Source organism: Meles meles, chromosome 10 (genome assembly GCF_922984935.1).
Source record: "Meles meles chromosome 10, mMelMel3.1 paternal haplotype, whole genome shotgun sequence".
NCBI classification, from domain to species: domain Eukaryota; kingdom Metazoa; phylum Chordata; class Mammalia; order Carnivora; family Mustelidae; genus Meles; species Meles meles.
Window position 1 is genome coordinate 105,638,317 of NC_060075.1, and position 26,444 is coordinate 105,664,760.

The 26,444-nt window shown below is 46.1% G+C and overlaps 1 protein-coding gene across 1 annotated transcript in view; it reads left to right on the plus strand.

Annotated features, from left to right (window-relative positions):
* The window catches only part of GLI3 (GLI family zinc finger 3), a 266,989-nt gene that overhangs the window by 68,931 nt on the left and 171,614 nt on the right, over positions 1-26,444 (plus strand). Inside the window, exon 3 of the mRNA XM_046021518.1 lies at positions 18,817-19,053. Within this exon, the coding sequence (XP_045877474.1) occupies positions 18,817-19,053 (237 nt within the window). The remainder of the gene's footprint in view (positions 1-18,816; positions 19,054-26,444) is intronic.

Consider the following 26,444-nt stretch of genomic DNA (forward strand, 5'->3'; position numbering starts at 1 on the left):
CGCAACCCAACACCGTCCCCTTTCTCCGTATGTGTAGGAAAAAGGCTTATTTCTTAAATCTTTCTTCTGTAATCTACCAATTGTGTGTATCTCCTTAAAACTCATCAATACATTCTGCAAACACACCCAGCCTCACAATTCAGGATCTTGAGGAGGGCCAAGTACTTGTCGGTGGGTGCAATTCCAATTTTACAGGTATCTCTGTAAACTATGAATCGCGCAGTCCTTCTCGCATAGGCACAGGCAAAATTTCAGTCTCCTCGGTGACTCCCACAAAGTGAGTAGTGAACACACAAGAAATCTCCACCTACCGGGGAGAGGAGACAGCGATGCTGGGAGAGAGGGAGTTCATGGAGGAACAGTGTGTGTCCTCTCGTCCTTCCTCTGTGTGCTTTTTGTTTTTGTTCTCATTGCTTTGGTATCTCCTTAAGTGTTTTATCTGCCATCAAAGGACACTAGGCTTCAGCTGATGAGTAGCCACACAAGTTGGTTGTGATCGTTAATCTGGCAACAGCAAAGGGGGCCTAGAGAGGCAGCACCAACCCCTGGGAAAACGCTGCCATAGGTGGTGACTTCCTTCCCTCCCTCCCTTCGTCGTTCCTCCCCTGTTTAGAGCTAGGCTTCCATTTCTGGCATCTTGTGCCTTGGGGCTCCATGGCCAGGACCCCCGTGGACACCCCAGAGTCCTTTCCTCTGCCCAGGTGGATGCTGATGCTGCTCCCCCTTGGAGACCACACAACAGCTGACTTCCCCATCGCCACAAGAAGGCCCCCGCTAGTCCTCCTGAGTGTTCATTTGGCTACTGGTCCGCCCGTAGAGGGATTCTCTACTGCCTGTGGTATGTGTGGTGTGAGAGACACCACAGCTAGGAAGACCCAGCCGCTGCCCTCAGGGACCTCGTGTTTAAGTGGTTCCAGTGGTGGAGATGTACAAATCTGCAGCTGGTTACGGAGGGTGCGGGAGATGCCCTGGGCGGTCACTGGGCGGGGACGGGGCAGCCTCAGAGGCTGGGGGTCCCGGAGGCTGAGATGTCCCCTCACACTCAAGAATCTTAACTCAGGCCAAGCCGCTCAAGGTTGGTCTTACAGACCCCCGGCTTTGTGGCAGGTTTGTGAGCAGAAGTGTGACATGGGCTTCCAGAACATTATTCTGCAAGTGGATCCCAGGAACTTCCAAAAGCGTTTCAGTCTTCAGGACCGAAGTTTGCTTTTGCACTCTTGGACTTAAGATGGAGTGTATGAGATTTGAGGGTTCACCAGATACCCATTGCCCAGTGTTGTATTCTGCATTTTTTTCTGTGGTTGGAAACTTCTTTGCAGGACCGGGTTCTACACCTTTGGTTGAGATTTTCAGAATGTTGGGATGTTCGGTGACCCGACAGATTCACTTGTGCACTTTGAAGGGGATGTTTTAGGGGTTCCTTTGTGCGGTCGGCGAGGCAGAGTGGTAAACTGGTTTGGGACACACTGTCAGCAGCAGCTAGCTTTCCATGAAACAAGGTGCCGCGGTGTCACGAGGGGGAAGGAGACCCCAAAACGCACCGTTTTTTAGTGACAGGATTGGTGGCGTGGCACGTTTGTCTCGTCACGCCCGATCAGTGAAACTCAGCTGACCGGTAACTTCTGGTTTCTCATTTTTGTACGGTGCTCCTGTATGTGGAAAAATGGCTCCATATTTGGGCCTCCGGAATATGTATTCTGGGGGGATATTTAAAAAAGCAATTAATGGGGAAAAAAGCAATTAATGAAAAACCCTCTAACCCCCATGAGAAAAACCTGGATGCTTTGGCAAATTAATTTAACTCCCAAAATCTTCAAGTAGAAACTCAGCAAGACAATTTGTGTTGGACAAGGAAGTATTTCAGTAGAAATTTTGGTGGTTTCTGTGGTTTTGATAGCGGCGTTACTCTAAAGCAAAAGGTGTTCAACAGATTCGCTTTACCTCCCCAAAGAGTACAGTTCATTGACTAGGTTTCAATTCTTCATCTGGCATTATTGCCCTCTCTTACACGACTATAAGATGCTCCTAGAATGTGGAGTTTCATTTCTTAAAAAACGAAACCTCTCTTTAGATTCCTTAAGTGTGTTGAAACATGGGAGTATCCAGCCATATTAAAACCCCACCTTTCAAAGCTTTATAAAAGTGCAGGGGTGTGCATAGGATTTTTTCAGTGATTATATTTGCTAGACCCATTAAAAGGGTAAATGAATTTACAATGGCCTGGATATTCCCATTTTGAGCCATTCAAATTTAAAGGATACAAAGAGACAGGTCCCCAAAGGTTACTCGAACAGCCCGTGGGAATGTGTTAAGCATCAGTGCACCAGAGAGGAAGCCGTCACATTGGCCAAATGATATTTCTTGGAAGCATTACAGACAACTTCAGGCATCAGGTGCAAGCCATACAAGGTCAAGGCCCTGGTGGTCAGGCCATCTTAGGATTTGTTCCGTGGTCCTGATATTAACAGGAGAGAGATGGCATGTCAGATGGCGGTGTTGGGTCCAGCAAATTCTTAGCTGGAGAAAAGGCAAGTCAGAGAGCGGCGACTCTAAGAAAGAGGCAAGCTGGTAGCAGGTATAAGCACCACTTGCCAGCATCGGGATGGGTGTAGCAATCAGGAGTGACCTAGAAGATCACTCTTTAATGTAGGGGGAGAAAAGGAGCAGAACAAAAGGAAAGGAGGGTGTGTAGAAGTAAGTGTGTTTTCTCAGTTTTGTTTTTTGTTTTTTTTTTTTCCGGAGTCACCGATGAGGCCATTGGCAAGGAAGACTACAACCTCAATATTACAGAAAGAGGCCAGTGTTGCCCAGAAACAGGGTTTGGGAGGAAGATCCGTAGTTGGAGACTACGGTTATTTGACAGGAAAAAGATAGGTTTGTGGTGTAGATTTGTAGATTGGGTGGAAATATACAAAAGTGTTTCCTTTTTCCTCTCCCGGACCACTCCTCCCCAGGAGTCCAGAGCCAGTAAGGCATCGGAAGGAAGACAAATAAAGACGAGCTCCCATTACTGTCGCTTTGTGAGGCTGTGCTCTGTAAGAGCCAAGGGGAGGCAACTTCTCTTGGAGCTGGGATGCAAGTTGCAGCGTTTGCTAATGTTCTGGTGAATGAACTGAGATGCACTGATTTTATAGGGAAGGCTGTTACATTTGCTAGCTGGACCTTACTAGGATTTTTTTCCCCCTATAAATTACAGAACAGACTCGAGACCCAGTAGAACTAACAACATCGTCAGGCACAATAAAATTGCCCGGATTATGTGTTGGGGTTGCTGTCTTCTCCAGCTCTTCCCGAAGACTTGAGTAGAACGGTTCCAGGCCATGAGATGAGGAGGGAAGAATTTTTATCTGCATGGCTTGGCAGTAACGTTAAAGCTTTTCTGCCAAGAAATATGAATTTCCACTTGTGTCAGCAAGATGTGAATTGAAGAAGAAAGGAAAGTACAAAACAAACAAACAGAACTATGCAGACGCCCTCGAACCCAAGGTGCAGTGTTTTGGAGCTTTGGGGCAATTGTTAAGACTAAGTTATTCAGTTGACTGGATCTCTGAGGGATTCGATGGGGGTTGACCAGCCTTCTGGAAAATCTGACTTTCCAGAACCTCCTCTAAGAAGGTCTGCCTGGTCTGCACGCCCACCTCCCAGTACCTGAAGGACCTTCGCTCATAGCCAACTTCCTGCTTGTCCATTGTGCCAGCACTATGGCTGTACTCCTCTCCTCGGGTCTCTGCAGGTCTAGAAGAACCACAGTCCCAGGAGGCATGAGGGCAGCAGCCTTTGGTTCTTACGCCTCTCAGGTGGGCAGGCTTTGTGCTGGGACGCACGGGGACCTAGTTCTTCACACAAGTTGCAGAAACACCCTCTGGGAATCCTGGCTGCATGTGCTTTTGCAAATTCCGAATTTGGTGGGTACTGGAAGTCTCACGACTTGATTCTCGCGTGGGCCTCCTCCATCCCTATTAGCAAAAGTAGGCACAGTCCGGTCTTCAAAAATACATCATGAGGGAATATATCTGGCTCAACAGGGGTTACGTGTTCTTGTGCTAGAAGAAAAGGTGCATCGAGTGGCTCGATGTGTGGCGAACAGCCTCTGTGCCCTTTTAACTTCCAAGACGAGTGTGGCACTTTTTTTTTCCCCCAGAGAGGGAGAGAGCGCGTGCATGTGTGCGCGTGAGCGGGGTGTTGGATGTGGGGGGGAGGGGCAAGGGGAGAGCATCTCAAGCAGACTCCTTGCTCAGCGCAGAGCCCGACGTCGAGCTTGATCTCAGGACACTGAGATCATGACCTGAGCCAAAATCAAGAGGTGAATGTTTAATTGAGCCACCCAGGTGCCCTGAGAGTATGGCATTTTTGACCAAAAAAACGTGTACTTGTTTATTCTGTGATTGCTCTTAAAAAAAGAAAACAAAACCTAAACAACACCAGACACATGCTAAGCTGGATAAGAGGGCCAGCTCTTAGTCACACAAGCTTCAGATTTTCTATTTAAAATTCATTATTTATCTCACCCCTTAGCACATGGAAAGAGGAAATAGGAAACGTGTTCTGTCTTCTGGTATATGAGAAAAGCTCGAATCCTTCTTTCATCACCGTAGAAATTGTCAGGGTTCGAATCACAGGGAACTGATTTCATCCCCAGCTTACGGACTTAGGACCTTGGGCTAGGTCATTTCTCTAAACCTGAGTCCTTCATCTATAAAATGGGGTGATGTTAGTATCCACCTGAGAGTTTATCTTAAAGTTTGGAAGCATCGGTTCAATACTAAGTTCTTTGAAAATGGTGTTGCCTTATTTTCTAAGTTTCCCAGGGATGTTTCATCATCTCACTGATGGGTGTTTAAGCATGGCCTGAAACAAGGAAGTCAAGGGATGGTGCATTTTTTTTTTTCCATTAAGGACCAGCTACTACCAATTTCAGGATTTGAGTGGGTCAGTGGGTGCTATCACCACTCTGTTCTGCTCTTGTAATGCAAAAGCAGCCAGCGCTAGGAAGAGGAGTGAGCTTGGCTGTGTATTTGTGGACATTGAAATTTGAATTTCACATACTTTTCATGTATCATAAAATACTCTTCTTTTGATTTTTGCAGCCATTTAATAAAACTGTAAAATACACTCTTAGCCCACAGGGTGTACCCAAACAGTGGGTGGGGGTTGCCAACAATCACCCTTTAGGAATTTGCTTCATCTTTTTTAGTAAATATTGTCTATGGAGAAACAAACAAACAAAAAAATGGTTTTCTTAGGAAGATTCCAGTGTCTTCAGTCTTCTTATTAAACCAAGGAGAGAAGAGATGGATCTTTTCTTTCTTTCTTCTTCTTTTTTTTTTTTTAGTCTTTCTTTCTCTTTTAAGATTTTATCCATTCATTTTGACAGACAGAAAGGGAGAGCAAGAGAGCACAGGCCATGGGTGGGAGGAGAGGAAGAGGGAGAAGCAGACTCCCGGCTGAGCAGTGAGCCTGATGCGGGACTCAATCCCAGCACTCTGGGACTATGACTTGAGCGGAAGGCAGACGTTTAACCAACTGAGCCACCCAGGCACCCATGGATCTTTTCCATGCAACTTTCAAGTAGGCATGCTCTGTCAGTTTTGGTTATGAGCCTGACCCAGGATCCATCAAAGAAGTGGGTGAAAGAGATGATCAGTTGTAATTACAGGTCATTAACTTGAATCTTTTTCTGAAACAGCAGGAATGCTGTCCATGTTTAGCCTGGTTCGTGGTGAAGGTGGACACTGGTTTATTCCTGGGTGGTGGTGGGGGGGCGGGGTTTGGAGCACGTTTCAGCATTGTCCTGTGCAGTCGTTTGGTGGAATACACGGGCTGGTGCTATATCTTCTTATGGGGAGCTCATCCTCCTGGCTTCTGGCCCCAGGCACTTGCCACTTGCCGCCTACTGTCCTGCTTTGCATCATTATCAAACAGATAATGAGGAGATTAGCATGGTGCCCGGAACTCATAAATGCCAACGTTTATATAGGTCTTTTTCACCTACTATTTAATCCTCAGAAAACCCAATCAAGTCAGAGGGACAAGCTTGATTATTTGCCTGTTACGTAAGTCAGCTAACAATCTGCTGTATTTCAAGTTACCCGGGGTCACACACCCGTGAAGGGCTAGAGGCAAGTCGGGGACGTGTGTTTCTAACTCTTTCTATTATGCCATGCTGCCTTATTACACCACACGACAGTTGATGTCATTAATACTCAAACATTAAAAAATAAATTGAAAAAGAAATAACATCCTGCCCCGGTTCCAGCCCCTGGCAGAGATTTTTAAGTGGAGAGCTTTGTGTTATGAGAATTTTTGCTTTCAAAATGCTACACGCACGTCCTGTAAAAGGTTGCATTAAATGATTTTATTTTTGGTGAGTGGCCCACGTAAGTTTATTATTTATTTATTTTGGGTCTTTTTGCTTCAGCTCTGTTGGCTAAACGAAGCACTGCTGTATTTTTATTGCATACGCCATCATTAAAAGAAATTGAAAAGACGCTTGTTAGTTTTAATATTGCATGGATGGAAATATATCTGGCACTTTTAGGAACAGTTACAATTCCTAATAGTGCATTTTAAGAAGTAGTCTGGTTTTGTTCTTGATTAAAATAAAAGAGAGAGAGAGAAAGAAAACTTTCTTAAATTTGCTATAATTCGATAATCATCTTTTCGTTGGGGAGAAGGTCTCTGCTTAGCGTGATGCTGATTTTATGGACTCATTCAGCATTCCTTTCTAGCCTGTGGGAGGGGGGGTAGGCTCTGGGGCGGCATGAAGGGCCTTTCATTTGTTGGTAAATAATCCAAGCAAAGCTGCTTCTAAGCACAAGTTTTCCCCCTTTCTCTATAAACCATATGCTTCTTTAGCTATTGGACATATGCCCCTTTCCATAAACCATGCGCGGCTTTAACTGTTGGAGCTGTTGTTAACTTGAACGCAAACCAAGTACGCAGGCTGCTTCCTGCATCCAAGCCTGCAACGCGGTCCTGCTGAAGACAGAGTAAAGTATTCCTTTGCAGAACAGCTAGCTATTCAGAACCCAGAAACTCTATGGGAAGGTAATAGGTCATTCGATGACTGTCTGAAGCATCTTTTCTGGGTAACTTTTATAGGGCGAGGGAGAATAATTTCAACAATGGTGGTAATTTTCCCATATACATATAGAAAGATGGGAAGCAAATCAGTATTCCGAGGGCTTCAAGAGACTTTGTAGGGGTTACTAGTCCTTTATAATAGAGGAGAGGCATGCCGATTTTGCCATTTACCTGAAGTACGACTCCAAGCGGGTTGCTTAAACTCGCCGAGCCTCGGGTTGTTTACCTGAATGATGAGGGCCATGGATACTGATGGCATTAATGGAGACAAGTGCATTGCACACAGCCTGGCTGTTCGTGAGTGCTCGGTACGTATGAGCAAGAGCCATGGTAGTAATGATCCTTTGTAAGGCAGCGTCCCTTCTGCACCTTTCAGGGTGGCCCAATGAAAGCTGAGCAACCAAATGTGGCAAGGAGGGAGGTTAAAGCATTTGTGTATCGAAAGGAAATGATCCAAAATTACTAAATTAAAATTCTAAAATATTTGTTTAATATTAATATAATTATTTAATTTTAATATAAATTAAAAATGAAAAATAATAGAAAGTAATCACATAGGGGCGCCTGAGAGGCTCAGTGGGTTAAGCCTCTGCTTTCAGCTCAGGTCCATGATCTAAGGATCCTGGGATTGAGCCCCACATCGGGCTCACTGCTCAGCGGGGAGCCTGCTTCTCCCTTTCCCTCTGCTGCTCCCCCTGCTTGTGCTTACTTGCTCTCTCTCTATGTGTCAAATAAATAAATAAAATCTTTTTAAAAAACCATATAGTTTTAGGAGCGCCTAGAGGGCTCAGTTGATGCAGTGTACGACTCTTGATCTCAGGGTCATGAGTTCAAGCCCCACATTGGGAATAGAGATTATGATATAAATACACCAATCTTTAAAAAAAAATCATATTTTAAATAAACAAGTTTATTGAAATCTCTATATACAGCCCAGTATCAGTGTAAAGAGTTATTCATAGGTGTAAGAAAATCTTGCCAGGCACTTGGATTTTAAGAGGTGGAATAAATTGTTTAAAACAAGACTCCAGGAGATAAATGTGTGGGATAATTTTTCAATCTATGTGAACTTAATCTGGACTTCCCTAGAGGTTTACTGCAAAGGTCATACTTATGGTAGAAGTAAGAAGTCAAATAAACCTGCTCTTTCTGCCGTCTAAAGTAATTGGGAAATACAGAAACATATGGAAAAAAGTAATCCATAGAAATATTTTCATGCTAATTTAGTCCATTTCTTTAAAGGTTTTTTTTTTTTTTTAATTTAGAAATTTTGGAATAGAAATAATTATCTATTTGTCTTCCTCCTACCTTTTCTCCAGAGATTTGGTGTCACGGTAGTCTAGTGGGTAAGTGAGTGGACTCTGTTTCCTTGGACACATGTGTCTCAGCTGTACGTAGGCAGTGAGGATCAGAATGACAGTCACCTCATAGGACTGGCCTGGAGGCCTCAGAGCAGTACCTGGGACTCCGTGAAGTTCTATGTTCTTTAAAATCCTTGAATGGACTGTATTTAATGACACGATATTCCATCATGTAAGATAACGGACATTTATTTTGTTAATGACTTATGCTTATAAATAACACCGTGATGAACATCCTTGAATATCAATCGTTGTTTTCGTTGCGACTTTTCCCCTTAAGGTGCACCCCGGAAGTGGAATCATGTGATACATCTAGCCAATTATGGAAATATTTTAATAGCATGGGAAAGTGAGTCTTTCTCTTTCTCCCTCCTAGCACCCGATACTATTGCTTTTACAGCTTTATTGGAATGTTTGCAGTTACCTAGGTGCAAGTTTTATGTCCCAAGTACATAGAGTCCTTTAGGGTAGTGCTTGGTCTCCATTGTGGCCAAATCCAGTACCCTACCTATTTTTGTATGGCCCATGAGCCAAGAATGATTTGTTAGATTTTCTTTTTTAAAGATTTTAGTTATTTATTTGACAGAGAGAGACACAGCAAGAGAGGGAACACAAGCAGGGGGCGTGGTAGAGGGAGAAGCAGACTTCCTGTGGAGCAGGAGCCTGACAAGGGGTTCCATCCCAGGACCCTGCGATCGTGACCCAAACCGAAGGCAGACGCTTAACAACTGAGCCACCCAGGCGCCCCTGATTTGTTAGATTTTAAATGTGTCATGTGAAAATTATATAAAAATTCAGAATTCACCATTCATAAATAAAGTTTCATTGGAAGACAGCCATGCTTATCGGTTTAGGTCTTTTCTGTGATTGCTTTCATCCTATAGAACAGAGTTCATTTGGTTGTGATGTTTGCAGACTTACGCAACCTTGAATTTTGGGTCAAAATTCAAATATAAGTTTATTTGTTATTTCTTATCCCTGAGTCAGGAGGTCCAGTAGCCAAATATGTAAGTGTGGGCTTTGGTGTCTCACTCCCTGGGCTCCAGGTTCTGCCTGACCTGAGAACCAGCTGTGTGACCCGGGTAAGTAATCGAGCTTCGCTCTGCCACACAGTTTTCTCACCTGGCCAACGAGCGTCATGACAGTGCCTTTGCAAACAAGTTACAATGATGAGAAAGCAAGACGGGGAAGACCTTCCTACCGCATAGTATGTAAACGTTAGCTGTCATTAATTGGTACATGGTTATAGTTTAAGGTGGCAGGCTTTTGAGAAAAGAGATTGGTAGGGAGAATGAGTGAAAACAGAACCACGTGTATTTTAGGAAGGTGGATGTATCTGGTCTTTTGTTTCCTTAATAGCTTTTACTGGGATTTCTTAGAAAACCACAGCAGCAGCAAAAAACCATTCCAACACTGGGATGTTAGGTTCTCCTAAAGGTGCCTGGAAATCTGGAACAAGGTCAGGAGATAGGTCTGACTCATGTCCTGGTTCCCATTCTTGCCTCAGGGACGATGGCTGGTTGGTGTCCACCCAACCCCCCTGACTGGGGGAGCGGGTACCCCATCATCCTGTGTTGGCTGTGACTGTGGAGATGTGCTCTGAGAAGATTAGGATTTGTGGCCCTTCCTGCCTCACTCACATGCAGTGTCTGAGTCGTGACTTGAAAAAAAATTTTTTTTAAAGATTTTATTTATTGATACAGACAGAGATCGCAAGTAGGCAGAGAGGCAGGCAGAGAGAGAGGAGGAAGCAGGCTCCCTGCTGAGCAGAGAGCCCGATGCGGGGCTCCATCCCAGGACCCTGAGATCATGACCTGAGCCTAAGGCAGAGGCTTTAACCCACTGAGCTACCCAGGTGCCCCCAAAATATTTTACATAGTTGCAGCTTTGGGGGGCTAAGCAGGCTGGGGAGGCACTCTCATGCCTTACCTGTGGTAACATTGTGAAGGATCCAAATGTGGTATTTGATTTGGGGCTCTCAAGTGCACATTTCATAGCTAAGCTCAAAGTGGGTGGTGGCTGGAGGGAGCTTCTGTTGTTGAAACTGGACCCAGCACCACCGGGCCTTTCCCAGAAGTTAAGTCATCAAAGGGGAGCTCTGCTCCCCTGCCCCAATCTTGTCATAGAGATGGAACCTCTAGCTCATTTCGGTACAATAATGATATTCTCTTGATATTTAAATGTGCTCTCCAGGAGGGTCTGATTTCTGCAATGGAGTAAGCACGGTCTTTAAATTTTTATTAAAAATATAATACCACCATATGCTCCAGCTTTCTCATTATGCAGTCTTCTAAAAACAAAAACCATGCAACATAAACACACCAGATGAAGCCAGTTAAGTCTCTGTTCATTCTTGCAATTTAAGAAATGGCAGAAAGGTTAGAGAAGGGGACTTTGATCTCGAGGCGGGGAGGAGGGGTGCAAACCTGGAAGCCGCCATTCCAGAGGGCTGCCAGAACGTTCCTGCAGGCCTTCAAAGGCCGAGTAGCCTCGGAGTCCTCCCGCTAGACGGGCTGGTAGGACCGGTCCCATCAGAGGACACACTCTGGCCTTGCGAACAGGTCTCTCATCGTTTCTGTTGAACTGTTGGTTGTGGGTCTCGTTGTGGAATCCTCACTGCTCACGTCTGTTGGGGCAAAGTAAGAAAGAGAGGTTCTTTATTCTTTGCTTCTAAAAGACGAAAACCAAGTCTTCAAACAAATCTCTAATACCTAAATATTCGCGAGACTGTTACTCACAGATAGGCATAAACGCGCTATTAAGCAGAAGGAAAAAAAAATGTGGCCCTCCTGAGAATTTATTGTACTGCTTTTGATGTCCCTAATTAACTCACTCTGTGTAAGCAGCGACTGGCAACTAATAGCAGGCTAATAGAAGAAGCCGCATGACATTTCCGAATTCTTAATTCAAGGAGAGGTCTTCACAGGCTCGTGGAAGTGAAGGAAGGTCTCCTCCTCCCTTTCACAGGACGGTCTTCGGGGACCCTCAGGGGCCCGCTTCATCTGTTCTATTTTCTCTCTCCTGGTGTGGGCGGGACTTGGCTGGTGCTCTCTGTCTGGAACTTTCCAAGCTGGTTAGTGCCGCTGGGTTTGGGTTTAGACTTAAGCGCCCTTCCATGCTAGGCAGTGTTCACCGAGTCACAGGGGCGCTTTGCTGTCCCTGTCAACGATGCCCATAGCCGGGCAGGCAGGGGAGCAGGGGTGCAGACCTCGGGCTGGTGACGGTTCGGAGCATGGAGGAGCGCTCATGGAAACCCTGGAGGCCACGGGACATGCCTGGTGAGGCCTCAGACAAGCTGATAGCATGTTATCGGCTCCTGACTTTCCAGATGGGCAAGGAGCCCTCATTGTGTCATCTTCGAGGAAGGCAGGAGGCCGCTTGCTACGTGTGCCCGCAGAGCTCTGGGCTGCGGTGGGGCTCACAGCCATTGCCGCATTGGCGTCTTGGGTTTATCTGAATTGTCATCTTGCCTTCCCTGCCTACTTTTTCTACCCCAGGCACCCCTTTTGAAGTTGCATGGAGTTCTGTACGTGGAGGGAGGTGAGCAATTAGCTCTTTGGAGCAAGGAGTTTGTGGTGAGGGGCTGGTGGCATACTGGTCAATCTAGACCCTGTTTCGTCCTTTGGCCAGAGAACTCTAGAAATGTTAAAACAGTAGGGATACTCGCATGCCTCTGACAGATAGGCTTTTCTACTTTCTCTCCTTTCACCTGGGACCTCCTGCTTGATGAAAGCAGGAAGAGGGAGCTACCCCGTCATCTTGGAGGCAGAGTTGCCCCTGGAATTTCTCCAGAGCCTCAAATCCTCCTGCTGGCCTCGTCTTGCAGGCCCTGCAGTTGGTTTAAAGGTTGCAGACAAAGCAGAGAGCTCTCTCCTGATCCTGGGCCACTCCCTCTGTCATCAGTCATTGTCAATGGGAGATGTATGTGTAGCCGCACAAGGGCGATGTCTGACCCCAAGGGCGTTGGAAATGTTCTTAGAGAAGGCATTGTTTGCTCGCTGCCTTTGGAAACCAAGCTCCAGACATCCTCGGGAGCAGTCCCAGGCCGAGGCATGACTGCAGTCTAAGTGCAAAGAGGCAAGACTGTGCTTCTAAAACCTATAGGCACTTTAGTCCTCCTCCCCGCCCTCATTCTACCATGCTTTGGAATCCACGTAGCCTGCCCCCTCTTTCCTTTCTGGAGTCCCTCTTTGCTCCAAGTCATGGGGAAAATTCTGAAACACGTGGAGCCAAGGACCCTGGTCCTGCTGGTTTTTATTCAAAGAACATCAAAACGTAAATAACCAAAGAAATAAAGCCGACGAGACATAACACATGCATAATAGGGAAAAATAAAATCATGCTCTTTCCAAATCCAGAGAGGCAGCTTCCTGGGAGGAAAGCAGAAAACGGGGCTGTTTTCTTGCCCAGAGGAGGAAGGTGGGGCCCCAGGCTTCTGGAAGCACACTGGAAACTTCAGGTGTGCACAGACCCCATTGGCAGAGCCTCAGCGTGCAAGATGGGTGAGGGGGAGGGTGCAGCCTGGTGGAGGGCATGCGAGTGTCTCACGCCCGTGCAGCGAGCATGTTCCATGGGACCGAGCCCCTGAGGCTGGACGTCGACTCGCCAAGCCAAGGATTTGTCATTTGGGTCCCCTGGGTGTTTCCCAAGAGTGAGTTACAGCCGTAAAAACTTGGTGGGGCAGTGACAGGGTTTTGACAGTGCCCCTGCGTAAACTTGCGATTACTTTCTGTCCTCTTCTGTTGATGGTGGTGCTGGTGGTAGAAGTGGGGAGTGCGTACAGACCCAGGTGTCGTTCCCCAAACCCCGTCCACAAGCAGACCTAGCCCTGCCCGTGAACAGGGCCGCGAGGCCTGGTCAGGCGTCTTGCATCCCTTCCTGGCCTGTTTCCACCTCGGAAGTACGCAGCCTGTCTCTGGACCTGGCCCCCTGTCCCACTGCAGCACGGAGGCTCTGGGGACCCAGGGAGATGGCAGAGATGATCGCGTTCTGTGACCCTGAAGGAGTCTTTCCTTGCTTAAGGAAGGGGGCCACGTCCACCTGTGAGGGGTCAGGCGTCGTCATCTGCATATTGACCGAGCCTCAGGCCTATGTTTTAATCCATTTGAAGATGACTTTATTATATCATTCCGTATGGAAATGGCAGAGTCTCACAAACTCAGACCTTCTTAAACATGGAAATATTATTCTCTTCTTAGAAGCCCCATTCGGCCAGAAATCTGAGTACCCGGTCTTTTTTTGTGTGCCCCCCCAACATTTTGTTGCCTCCCCCACCCCCCCCCACCCCGCCCCCATCCACCTCTCCTTTTGGCTCACCGAAATCTGAGTGCCACTTTTCTGGGAAAGCCTGATATTCTGACTTCAGTTTTGTAATTTAATGATGGAGAGTTTCCTTAGTAAACCAAATTTAGAGTCCTAGAATGCTTATCTTATATCCAGACCTTGAACATAAAAGGCATTTTATACCCGCAATTGTTCATTTAATGAGCAATTGCAGAGTGCAGGCCGGTTAAGGGATTGAGCTATATGCACTATTATTGCAAGAAGTATTCCGAAATACCAGAAATAGGACGTAAGCTCTGATCAGGGAGACTGCGAGCACAATTACCTTCTTTTCAAATCCTTCTGTGACACTGCGGGGGGAAAAAGGACTTTGAAACTTGAAAGGAAAAAGCTTGCTTTCAACCTCAAAAGCTAGGAGGAAAGGGCTCTGAAATTTGCTCAGAATTCCCAATTCACCATTAGCCTGTTTCTTCCTTTAGCCTCAAGGCATTCTCCGCTTTTTGAAAAGATGTTAAGAAATTCAGTCACAATAGAGAGCCTAGTTTTGAACATGTTTCACTCGGTCCATTGAGGTCTGGGCTCCAGCCTTTGTGTGGGGTGAATTGAGCTGAGCGGCTAGCTGGTTGGAGACAGGTGAACGAGGAGTCGCTGTGCAGTTGCAAATTCTGGCAAAGAAAGAAGCTTCCCCCCCACCCCATCCTTCATTTTACAATATGCATTCCTGTACAACCCTGCTCGTGGTAATATGTGAAGCTGAGCCCGTTCTTAAGTCAATACAGAGTACTTGGTTTAGAGCAACTCTTGTGAAGTTTGTCTTGTAATTGAAGCTGCTGTTGACCTTGCTTGGGGACCATTTGTAAAACCGTTTATTTAGCATAAACTGAAATAATAAACCCTCCTTCTCTCGGGCTGATTGTGATAGGGTGACATTAGTTTGATTTAATGATTAGCCGCCTGACCCTTCTGCTGGAGAGAGTGGCTTGAATAGAGAGAGTTCACTCGGAAGCACTCAGAATACTAATGAGCTTGTTAAATTTAGCATGGCTCCAACCACTTTTAATTCATCTAATGGGAGCAGCACTGCCTGGGAGAGGGAGAGGGAGAGGGAGGCAGGGAGACACCGAGAATGTTCCTAGAGGGTCTGCACACTAGAGGAAGGCCACCAAGAGAAGTTTGCAGAAAGTAGCTAGCCAGAGCCCGGGGTCCGAGTTGTAAGTATTGCCCGTTGTCTTATACTCTGTGTCTTCTCTTGTCCTGGGGGAAGCGAGAAGTAATGGTGTGAAGACAGGATTTAAGGGAGCAGTCTAAATGTCGATGTTAGTTTTTTTTTTTTTTTTTAAAGGTGGCCACGTGCATGCACCGTGAGCTCCTACTCAGCTCATTTTGCTAGGGTGACTGGAGGTGTTCTAGCTGACGATGCGGGGCAGGGTTTTATTTTTATATTGGAAGAACCCTCTGAAACTTTCATCCGAGGTCCAGGTGGGAAAAGCCCTGGCTTCCTGGCTCGAGGCGTGAAATGGTGCAGGGGATTGTGAGGACGTGCCCAGGAGTGTGTGTTCGAGTCCTGCTTCACGCAGCGCTCTGTCTGCAAGCCTCTGCAGTGAACGGTCCTAGCAGTGCGGGCAGCAAAGCGACTTCGGAATTTTCAGAGCTTATGGCACGGGGACTCGGCATCGGTTGCCTTTGGATGAGCTCGGAAAACCTGGGACAGTTTGTAAAATGTGATGCTTGGGTAGCTCTCCACTGGGGGCGGGATTTTGTTACCTTCCACTTGAACGTGGTTATACACAAGGAAGGAGGTACCAAGGGGGGGTTATAATAGCAGTATTTAAAATAATTTTGTTCCTGAAACTTTTTAGTGAATTGCATGTTTCCCCGTGACCCCCGCCTCCCCCCAGCCCCGAGTTAGCAGCTGCTGAACATAGAGAAGCAGGAACAGAACAGTCCCCTTGTGTTTGGCCAGTGAAGTCCATTGGCAGATGCTCCTGGAGCAGTGGGCTGTTTGCTTACATTTTTGCTGCCGACTTCTGCTTGTTGCCATGGTGGACAGTATGTTTCTGTCAATAATTTGGCCTGGCGTTGCCTGTCTGCACTGCCTCTCAAACTTTATTGAACAACTCGGCACAACTGAACAAGATTAGACAGCTTTCGTCTTTTGGCTGACTGAAATGGTTGCTAAATTTATAAGGGCAGGCAGGAATATTGCTTGGAAAGTTGCCTCTTCGCTGTGGAGAGCGTGCTCTCCAGCCTCAGAGCTGTTTGGACTGTGGAGCGTGTGTCCTGTCAAGTTGTGATCTGAGTGCCCGTCAGGAGCAACTTAGTACACAAGGTAAACTCCATGAAATATTTGTCTGCTGGAATTTTTTTGGAGAAGAGGGGAGGGGAGGTAACAGCCTGTCAGCGTCGACTGCTGTAAAAAAAGTCAGTCTGGTGAAAGTTTCCACACTCAAAAATTTCGTGCCTGCCGTTGACTTCACTAAGGCAGTTAGTTAGAATTTTTTCTTGTATTAAGTATTTAAATTTTGCTTAGTTCCCCTTACAACTTTCATGTTCACACGTGTTAGTTTAACTCACAGTGAGAAAAATAATAAAAGTTTAGTACTTGTGAAAAAAATCACTTAGCTGAAAAGACACCCCCTGTCCACTCCCCCCACCCACCCACCCCGCCCCACCAATTACTTCCTTCTTCCAGGAGGCTGGGGAGGGGGGAGGCGGGGAGGGATGTGGGAGGATTCTGGTCAGACCATGCCAATTATTCAATTATTTGTGAAGTTGGATTCAACTGCTCATCATAAAGGCTTGGCTTCTAAGAAACTCACTCTATTATAGGGATGTGGGTTTAAGAGAAGAAAAGTTAATTTCTTCTAGGAAGATTAAGTCAAGGGAATCCCGTTTTCAACCTGGAACAGATTAGCGGAGCTTGCCTATTCTCTTAACCAGAGAACACTAATTACATGTCGCGGTGGCTCTTGGTAAGGGCTCACTGGCTTTCCAGACCAAGGTCCACTCTCTGGAATACAGAATTTGCATCTCAGTGCCACAAGTTGAAATTGGGAATAAAGATTTTATACAGGCGCAAATTAGTGGAAAATATGACTTTGGCCATTGGTAGATTATAGGAGTTTTTATATAAAACCGACTGAGAGTTCAAATGTTTTTGACACCCTTTTGCTTTTACATAACTGCAAACCCTTATTCTATAGCCTGCAACTTTACTGCTAACGAAGGATGAGGGTAGAGTGGTGCCTAGGAGTATTAGAAAGAAAAATAAAAGTGTAGTTTTTTTTTTTTTCTGGTACTTTGTTTTTAAATTAGCAAAAGAATGGTTTGAATTGCCTTTGTAAAGATCGATGTGTGAAAATGGGGGATTACACCCATTTTTTTTCCTTTTTAGTAGTTACTTGATAGATTAAACTCATAATTTATCCCATTGTTACAAGATTGGGTGGCAAAGATCTGCACAAAATGATGCTAAATAATGTTTCACAGTTATCCTGCGGTAGTCAGCAAATTTACTGTAAAGACCGAAGCATACCTCATTGTTTCTTCTGTTTTGCAAGTCATTTGCTAGCCTGAGAAACAAAACAAAACAAAACAAAACATTGTTTATTTCTTCCAATCCCAGACACAAGCAGAACGATGAAAATTGCTCCTGGCTTTGGGTAGTTCAAGACATTAGTCATCACAAAACGGTAGTCGTGACCATAGGTTATATTTTCACTCTTATCCATGTTTATAGCTATACTTCCTTCTGAATTTGTACAAACAGCCATGAAACTGGTAAAATATATTTTTTCCTGTGTTTTAGGGGCTCTCAGCCTGTTATAACTGCTTTATGAAATACTTGGAAGATCAGTTTATGTGTTGGGATGAGATGTATTCAAAATCTGTCTGTCCAAAATGTACAAGGCTATTAGTACTTACATATATATGTGTATTTCAGCTCAAGAATGGGACATCATTCTCAGATTAGATGTCTGAGCCGTACCAGAACAGCTTTGTTTCCATGAGCACTTACCTTCCAGAACAGTCTGCTGATGAAATGCAGAGCTTGTTTGGGAACTTGGAGTGTAGAATGTGTGTATGACTCTTAACAGATGAATTGGCCCATTTGTTGTGGGTTCAGATCACTCGTTTGGTTTAATTTTATGCATGGGCTCTTTGATCTGCTATTCTAGAAAGGTCATCCAATCACATTTGCAGAGCGCCCTAATGGGTAGATGGGAAGTTCCTACAGATCAAAGGGGACGGAAGTATTAGGAAGCCGGAAAACAATGTTTGTGGAATTTTGTCAAGCTGTTTCTTAAGTGTGTGAAGCAGCGTCTGGACCCCAGCAGAGAAGGAGCCTGTGTCCGCATCACTGCTGCCTTCCTCACCCACAGAGCCATCTTGCCCTGGGAATTAGTCTTACCCATTTGTTCTTGGTTCTCAGCTCTGTTCTACGGGCTGCAGAAGGAAGTGTCTTGCAAAGCGTACTATAGGTTTACCTTTACCCTCATAACTAGTGGGTCTTTTGTCCCATTTCTAGCTCCACTAAACCAGTGGGCTATAGATCTGACTTTAAAAAAAAAAAAAAGAACAAAAACAGGAAAACTTTTGGATCACTTTAAGTCGTTCGACTTGCAGATCACCCAGAGGTGCAGCGGGTGTCCAAGCTGCCTTCACGACCCATGAGCAGCCCGGCTTCCTCAGACACACAGGGGGAAGCTGGACACCCATGGCCTCAGGCTGGCAAAACTTTCAGCTTCACTTGGGACCCGTGGAGATATTGGCAAGTCCTTAACGATCACCCTCCCTGGCAGGTTCACTTGTCAGCTGGCGATGATAATTTGTGGACCCCCTTCCATCTCAACTTAATAGGCTCATTTCCTGCTCCCCTTCGCCCTCCGATTGGTATTTTGGACCCTCATTCATAAGCAGTTTTGTCTGAAGACTATGTCATCATGGCCCAGCTTTCAAAGTTGCCAAGAATGAGAAACAGGCTTCTTTGGCGGGGAGGAGGGCTGGAGAGGGAGACCTAATTGATGACTGGTTTTGAATTGCTCCTTCAAGTGGCTCACAGGGCTTCCATTTCCCCCTCTTTCTTTAGAGGATGAAAGTCCTGGACAGACCTATCACAGAGAGAGAAGAAACGCCATGCAGCCACAGAGTGTCCAGGGCCTCGGCAAGATCAGCGAGGAGCCTTCGACATCCAGCGAGGAGAGGGCCTCGCTGATCAAGAAGGAGATCCATGGGTCCCTGCCGCACCTGGCCGAGCCCTCCCTGCCATACCGCGGGGCCGTGTTTGCCATGGACCCCCGGAACGGTTACATGGAGCCTCACTACCGTAAGTGGCCCCTGCCCCGGCCCGCGTGTCCCGGGAGCGCGGAAGGCTGGGCGCGTGGGCGTGCACGCGCACTGCAGGGATGATTGGGCTCCTATTAATTTGTATCAGTGTTTAATTTACTACCCAGTTTTTTTGTTTTTTTCTTTTCTTTTTCTTCTCCTACATGCTGTCCATTCCTCTTTTTAGAGAGAGCCATTGTCCTATGTCTAAACAAGCCCAAGCCTCCGTGCGGCAGATATCAGGAAGGTGTCCATCTGTGGCTCATCCACATGGACCTTTGCTGGGAGGGAGAACCAGATTTCTTCCACCCAAGTAGACACTGCAGGGGCAGAATTGGTTGGTGGGGTGGTTATTAAAGTGGGCTGTGCGGGCAGAAGTCCTGAACCACCGCGATCCTCGTTTTGAATGATTTTTGGCTTACTTGTTGAGCATGAAAAAACCAGCCCTTTTTGGGAGCAAATCAGTGCTAAATTCTTTAAATGTGGAAGAGTCTTCTACACGTTTTACTGGCTTCTCTAACCAGCAGAGCAGAAACACGGGAAGCTCCTTTTCCAGCACTAATAAGGTTGAAGTAATTCACTAGGACTCAGAACACAAATAAATGCACGATGGCTTTCTCCAAAGAAAAATGTATGAGGGTTGACTCCATTTGTGGCCTGTTTCTCGTTAAAAAAATATACTTTGGTTGTGGAGGTAATGAAGTTCCTAGGTGCCAAAGCTAAAGCCCTTGGTTACAGATTTATCACCTTGGCAGGATACAGACTTGCCATTTAACCTTCCCGGCTCCAATTCCAGATGACCCATTGAGCTCCAGAGACGGGGACTGGTTTGTGTTTCCCCTTTTCCACATCATTCAGAAATTTTAGTGTTTTAAGGCAAAAGGTCATTAGCCAGATGACTGATTAGCGAGGACAGCTGATTAGTGCTTCACCCCCCCACCCCCTGAAAAAAGTGCCCAGGATAAAAGCTAATTTCATCCCTTCGTTAGCTGGCTCGTAGCAGAGGGAAATGTTCCCTCATCAGGGTGCAGATCAAAGAACCTGGAGCAGCCTTACGTCTCAGCAACTGCTTTCTCCCCGACCACGTTACGTTGTTGGTAAAGATGGAAGGCACGCTATTTTTTTTTTTTTTAAGCAGTCAGAAGGATGGAGGAGAAGGTTTTATGGATTTTTCTAGGTTTTTAAAAAAGGCTGTGACTTCTCTGATTAAAAAGCGCTTCTCAGCCCTGTGGCTACAGTTTTTACAGATCCAGAAGTGAGGAGAAGGTGGGCGCTCTCTTCTGTTTCTGCCTTCGTTAATGTTTATTTCGTTTTCTTTTAGGAGCGAGAGTTTATGATAGTGTTGGCAGGATGTTCCCCTGAGCACGTTCCTGTATTCTCCACTGTATTTTTATCTGTGGGTCTCTCTGAGATAGCGTCCATGCAGAAAGTGTGAGGGAACCTACAAACTTCCTCCCTATGTTAATAATCCGGAGTGTATTTACTTTTTAAAAAGAATCGAGTCTAGTTTATTAGCCACAAGTTCCCTGCATTGTTTTCAATCTCATGTGTGAACACAAACTTTCCCCATCCCATATTTATGTTTTGCTTTCTGTTCCAGACGCCCACTAATTAGTGAGGTCTGTAATTGGGCAGGACAGTTGACGAATACTTCTGGTCTGGTTGACGGAAGTGAGCAGATGACCGTTAAGTCTCTGTCTGTGCCATTCAACTTGCAGCTTGCTCTTGGTTCGTTTCTTCTAATGGTCGGCCCATCCACCACTCTCCCCTTTGTCTGAGGAATAGGCTTCCGCACACCTGGGATCCTGGGCACTCTTGGTAGCGTGTGTTTTGACCCACCTCTTGGGTCTCAATATTAATTAGCACAGGGCCCTGTGGAGCTCTTAGTGGGGCTTGGAACAGTTCTGTTTAGGACATAGACCAGTACATTGGATGTCCCTTAACTTTCCCCACCGTATTGTTCAAAGCACCATTAAGACTGCATGATGACTGGACAAACTATGGATGTTGCCTGTAACCAACTGACAGATGCCATTTTCACCCCCCCTCCCAATACACTCCCTGAACGGGTCATAAGTCAAGGAGATCCTTGCATATACAACGCGGATGAGGAGTTCTAGGGATCACACGGATTGGATACCATTCAGGGGCAGAGGGCTCAGCTTCCAGCTTTGCCATATAGCGGCCGTGCGCATGGTCAAGTGTGCTGACCCCTGTAGGAGTCGTGTCCGATCCTTTTATTTGGTGGTGTAACGTGAGCGCTGCTCCACGGTGTTTTGCTGCGAATTAGGGGACACAATGCAAATACAGTATTTAGTAAAACCTCTGGCTCACGGTGAGTGCTTCAGATTATTGCGGCCCCTGTTTTCCTGTGCCTCTGCTTCCTCCTGTTCCTTCTTTTCCATTGTCGTTGCTACCATGACCATCATGATTGCCACCATGGTCACATCACCACCACCGTCCCCCCATCACCATCATCGCCGTCATTATTAGAACTACCATCATCACCAGCGTTCCCACCACCGACACCAGCACTGTGACCTCCGCCATCATTATCACCGTCACCGCCACCACCATCACTACCCTCATCACCGTCCTCACCCCCCCGACCGCCGCCACCGTCACCACCTGTATGTGATGAGTTCCCTCTCCAAACCGAGTTCCTTTTTTAGTGCTGCGGTCGTGTTTCTCTGCCTCCCTGAGATCCGCGTCTTCTGGAAACAGATCAGAGATGGAGTGCCCTGTAAACTTCAGGAAGAGCGTTGGTGTGGTCTGCGCTGTGTATGGTCGCCTTCTGAGCATACCCTTTCTCCCAAACCTTAGTGAATTGCCTATATATATATATATATATATATATATATATATATATATTTTATTTGTAACTAAGGATTTACTTTAAAATCATTTAAAGGCTTTAAATGATTTTAAGGAGTTTTAACCTCTTAAATACTTGGCAGAAAGCATTTATATAACAAATACAAGCAATATATGTGGAAAAAAGAAAGCTACGGAGTTATTCATATGAAATATTTTAAAGATATTCCCAAGGAGTTAGATAGGATGTGACTTTACTTTTTCTAGAACCGTATTGGATGTTTTAGTCTTCTACCAGCATAATGAGTGTATCTTGGTACTTTATAATAAAATCTGTCTACCTTATCTGGATTTAATTATCCAGCGAAAGCTAATGAATGACCAATGCAATGCTGAAGTTGATCGGTCCTCCCCACATTTTTAGTGTATCAGAAAAGTGCTGTCTTTTTAAAAATGAGGCATGAAAGTTCGATCACGTTTCTTTACTTGTCAGTCCCGCAGCAAAACTTCAAACCACAAGTTCGCTGCAGTCAAGGTTCAGAAACATCTTTGTAGGCTGTTGCCTTTTCCTGTGAACCGTTGTCGGAGATTGTCGGAGAGAAATAACCTCGTTGACAGCCAGGTTGTCGGAGAGAAAGAAAACATCCTCCAATCCAGAGTAGCTGGTCATGGGAACACTCCCAGGAATTCCTTCATTTCTCTGTGGTTGGAAAATGTGGACTTTCCAAGACGCCTAATTTGTGCTTCTATATATACTGACTTGGTATTTCTAACGTGTGGGCAGGCTTCCTGTAAGACCGGAAAAGGGAAAATCGTTCCTTCCCCACTCCGAAGGACATCTGTACAATTTTTATGGCGCAAGATTTGATTATCCTTGGGTATGCAGTGTTGCGTCCTCACAAAGGGCACTTAGGCTGGATTCAAAGTCTTTTAGGTTTTGTGGGTTTGACTTAAAAAAAAAAGAAAGACCAGGGATAGCGGGCACTTCAAACATTCATAACATATGTTTGGAATAAAATGCTCACAGGGGCACTGGAGGGTATGCTCTCCTGGAGGGCTGCCGTGGAGGGCTTGTATGTCAAGGCAAGAAAGTAGGCGCTCAAGCCGCACAACTTAGACCTCAGACATGGTGTGATGCTGACAGGTTGGCGGCCGCAGGATCACTGGCGCTTTTTGACTGTGCAGAGCGTGGGAGGGGTTGGTTTGCAGAGACCTGAACTGCCTGCCCCGGGACTCGGGATTAGGACCCCCATTTCCCGCCGGAAGATTGCTCAGCAGTTTCCAGCTGCCCCTGCTCCGTGGGTCGCCAGGTACTTCGAACTCCCATCACCCCCGCGTCCCCTCGCTGCCAGGCGTGTGTGTGTGTGTGTTCTCTTAGGGACCTGGCACAGGCAGATGACATAAAAGTTAAAGCATCCCTGTACCCTGGCCAGTGCCCAACTTGTTTATAGAAAAACGTGTTTCATTGTCTTCTGTCTTCCTGCGAGGAGTCTCGTTTTCTGACTGTCCCTGCAGGAGGCTTTGTGGGGAGCGTCTGGGATTCACAGAGTCCTGCCGCATGGGGCCCCCGCTGGTTCTGTTACGAGGAGTAGAAGGACGTCCCCTTTTCTAAAATTTCAGCTCTCTTTTTGCAGTTTGAGGGTCGTGAAGATGCTTTTCTTCTGCCCCCCCGCTGCTCCCAAGCAGTAGTAATCCCTCATGGAAAATATGATTCATTCCTCTGTGCAAATGCTTTGATTGAAAACATACCACTGGTATCCTTCCTTATGTTTCTCCCGCTCAGATGACAGAACTATTAGTTGCTAATTAGCAAAACCTGAGGAATTAGCTTAAAGAAAAGAAACTGAATTTTTAATTGCTTGCATTTATTTTCTGTGGAAAGCTGATGTGCCGAGCCCACTTGCAGTCTTGTGTGCTAAAAAAAAAAAAAGTAAGATTTTTTTTCTACCTGTCTGTCTTTATATTAGGTGACTTTCTACAGCCCTTAGAAATATACCTTCTAAGCGAATGGAAGACAAGATGTGTATTTTACATATTTAATAGGTGCACCTGCTCACGTCTCTCTTACTATTGGACTGTCATCTGGAGACAGAGAGACAGAAATGCCTACAAGGCACCGATGAACCATTTGGGGTCAACCACACTGCACAGACAGTGACAGTTCCCTGAGCACTCACCGTTCCATTCTCATCCGGCTGTCTGTTCCCGCTTTGGAGAACACTTGATGAACCAATCAGGGGTGTTTGTTTGTTTCGTTTTGTTTTTTTGAAGATTATACTGCTGAGCCAGGAAGAGCGATGGATGCTGGGTCATACTTTGAGGACTTTGCCAAACATACTGCTTCTTCCCCTGACAGTCTTGAACTGTAGGGGGATCTGGAGCAGGGAGACACAGTCCACGAACCTTTGCAGAACTGGTATTTGTGGGCTCCAGAATAGCTCCGTGATTATTCTTGTCATTCTATTAGAAATTAGATGTAACGATCCAGGTTTTCTCTCAGTGATCCAGAGGTCACATTGAAGGCTTGCAAACTGTGAGCCGCTTTCAACAGGTTTCTTTTGTTTTTGTTTTTTTTAAAGATTTTTTTATTTATTCCTTTGACAGACAGAGATCACAAGTGGGCAGAGAAGCAAGGAGAGAAAGAGGAGGAAGCAGGCTCCCCGCTGAGCAGAGAGCCCGGTGCAGGGCTTGGTCCCAGGACCCTGAGATCACGGCCTGAGCCGAAGGCAGACTTTAACCCACTGAGCCACTCAGGCGCCCCTCCAACAGGTTTTTAAGGAGCTATTGCAAGGCCACTAACTCACTCTTGCTGAAAGTGGTAGAAGTTTAGGGATAATCCTTAGGGTTCCAGGTTGAGTCTAGCCAGTGAATCTTGACTACTCTTGGGCCTAATAGGACTGTGACTCTATGGTCCAGTCTTGGGAGGTGACCCGAGAAGCTGGAAACCAGCAGTGAGAAAAGCTGTTTGGAAAGTTTTATTTGATTTTATTCATTGAATTTGGGGGAATGCATTGATTGGAGGAGAGTAGGGAGAAGTCTGAAGGCCATTCAGGAAAAGGACGGACAGAAGAGGCTCAGGGAGACCATGTTCTAGGGAAAGTCAGTTGGCCGTCGGCCATGCCCTGGCCCAGCACCCCCTTCCCTGGCGGCCCACTGCAGTCCTCCCCTCAGGCAAGCCCAGCCCCCTGGCCACTGCCTCAACCACCCTGCTCATGCTGTCATTCCTCTTGGAATCATTCTGTGTTTTCCTCCTGTCTTCATGTTCTACTGACTCTTCAGGGCCTTTCTAGAAGCCACTTCCTTTGAAAGTCCATTTCACAAAGGTGTTTCCCTTCCCTGGACACCAGATGGACGTATAATTCTCACCTCAGCGCCTCACAGCTGTGTTTTGTGTTGGCCCATGTATGTTAGTGTTTGGAATCACGTGGTGGCCCAGAGGCAGTCCCCAGCTCTTACACCTGCTGGAAGTCCCGGGACAGGACCCAGAAGGCCGAGCTGTTCCATTGTTTGACCTTCATCACCCCACAGATGAAGTTTGTCCTGAGCCTGCCACTCAGGAGGGGCCCCTTGGCAAGACACTGATGCTTCTGCTTCTGTTTTAGTGCTAGTCCCCGGATGCCACCTCGGATCCAAACGCAGTCACCCAGCCCTTTCTGCAAGTGGGCATTCGTGACACGTGGATATATTTCTAAATTGCACCTTTCAAAACCAGCAAAAATACTTGTTCTCGTGTACTTACAGCAGCTGTACAACTCCTCGGGTTCTCCTCTGGCATGGCTGGAGGGACATTGGAATAAGTTGGCAGTTTACTCGCCGACTTGGGTGAGGGTTTTTTTTTTTAAGAACTGTGGGATTAGCCTAGGAGATCCGCCTGGCTCGTGTGTTTTAGACACCTGTCTAAAATCAAACAGGTAATTTTTTTCGTAGCTAAGGTGAGCATGATATCTGGCTCCCCTTTTCCAAGTTTTAATGATTTGTTTTGCGCTCAGCGATCCCTGGGCCATTCACGATTTCGGTAACATCTTTCCAACTTGTTAGTGTCCAAGTATGCGTGTAATCCATATTAACAGGACCCTCCATCTACAAATCGGTTTGGGATTATGAACCCGGTTGTTTAAATATTCCATGTAATTATTTTCCTTCTCTAATTTGGCACCCACCCAACACAGCGGCCTTTTAAAAATTTTTTTGTCCCCCCACTGCCCCCACCCCCGCCCGCTAATCCCTTCCTTAGACTGAAGCATGAGAAACACAGCAACTCTGGCCATTTCTCAGCCATCTGCTAACAACTTTCTGTCCCATTTCCTAATGGAGCAACATTAACCTTAATCCCTCCTCCTTTTTCTTGTATAATTAAAGAATGATACCTTTGATGTCTCTTGAAAGTTGTATCTCCTGTCCTGCTTTAGCTTTCTTGATCTTGTACCTATAAATTTGTGCTGCATCTTCATTCTTCTTAGTGAAAGGGCCGGATTTTTCTCTCTTTGTGCCTTTTACAGTTTGATTTAATAGAGGGTAACCGATCTGGCATTTTATGGCTCTGCCCTTCCTATGTTCTGACAGCGTTTGGATTCTTAC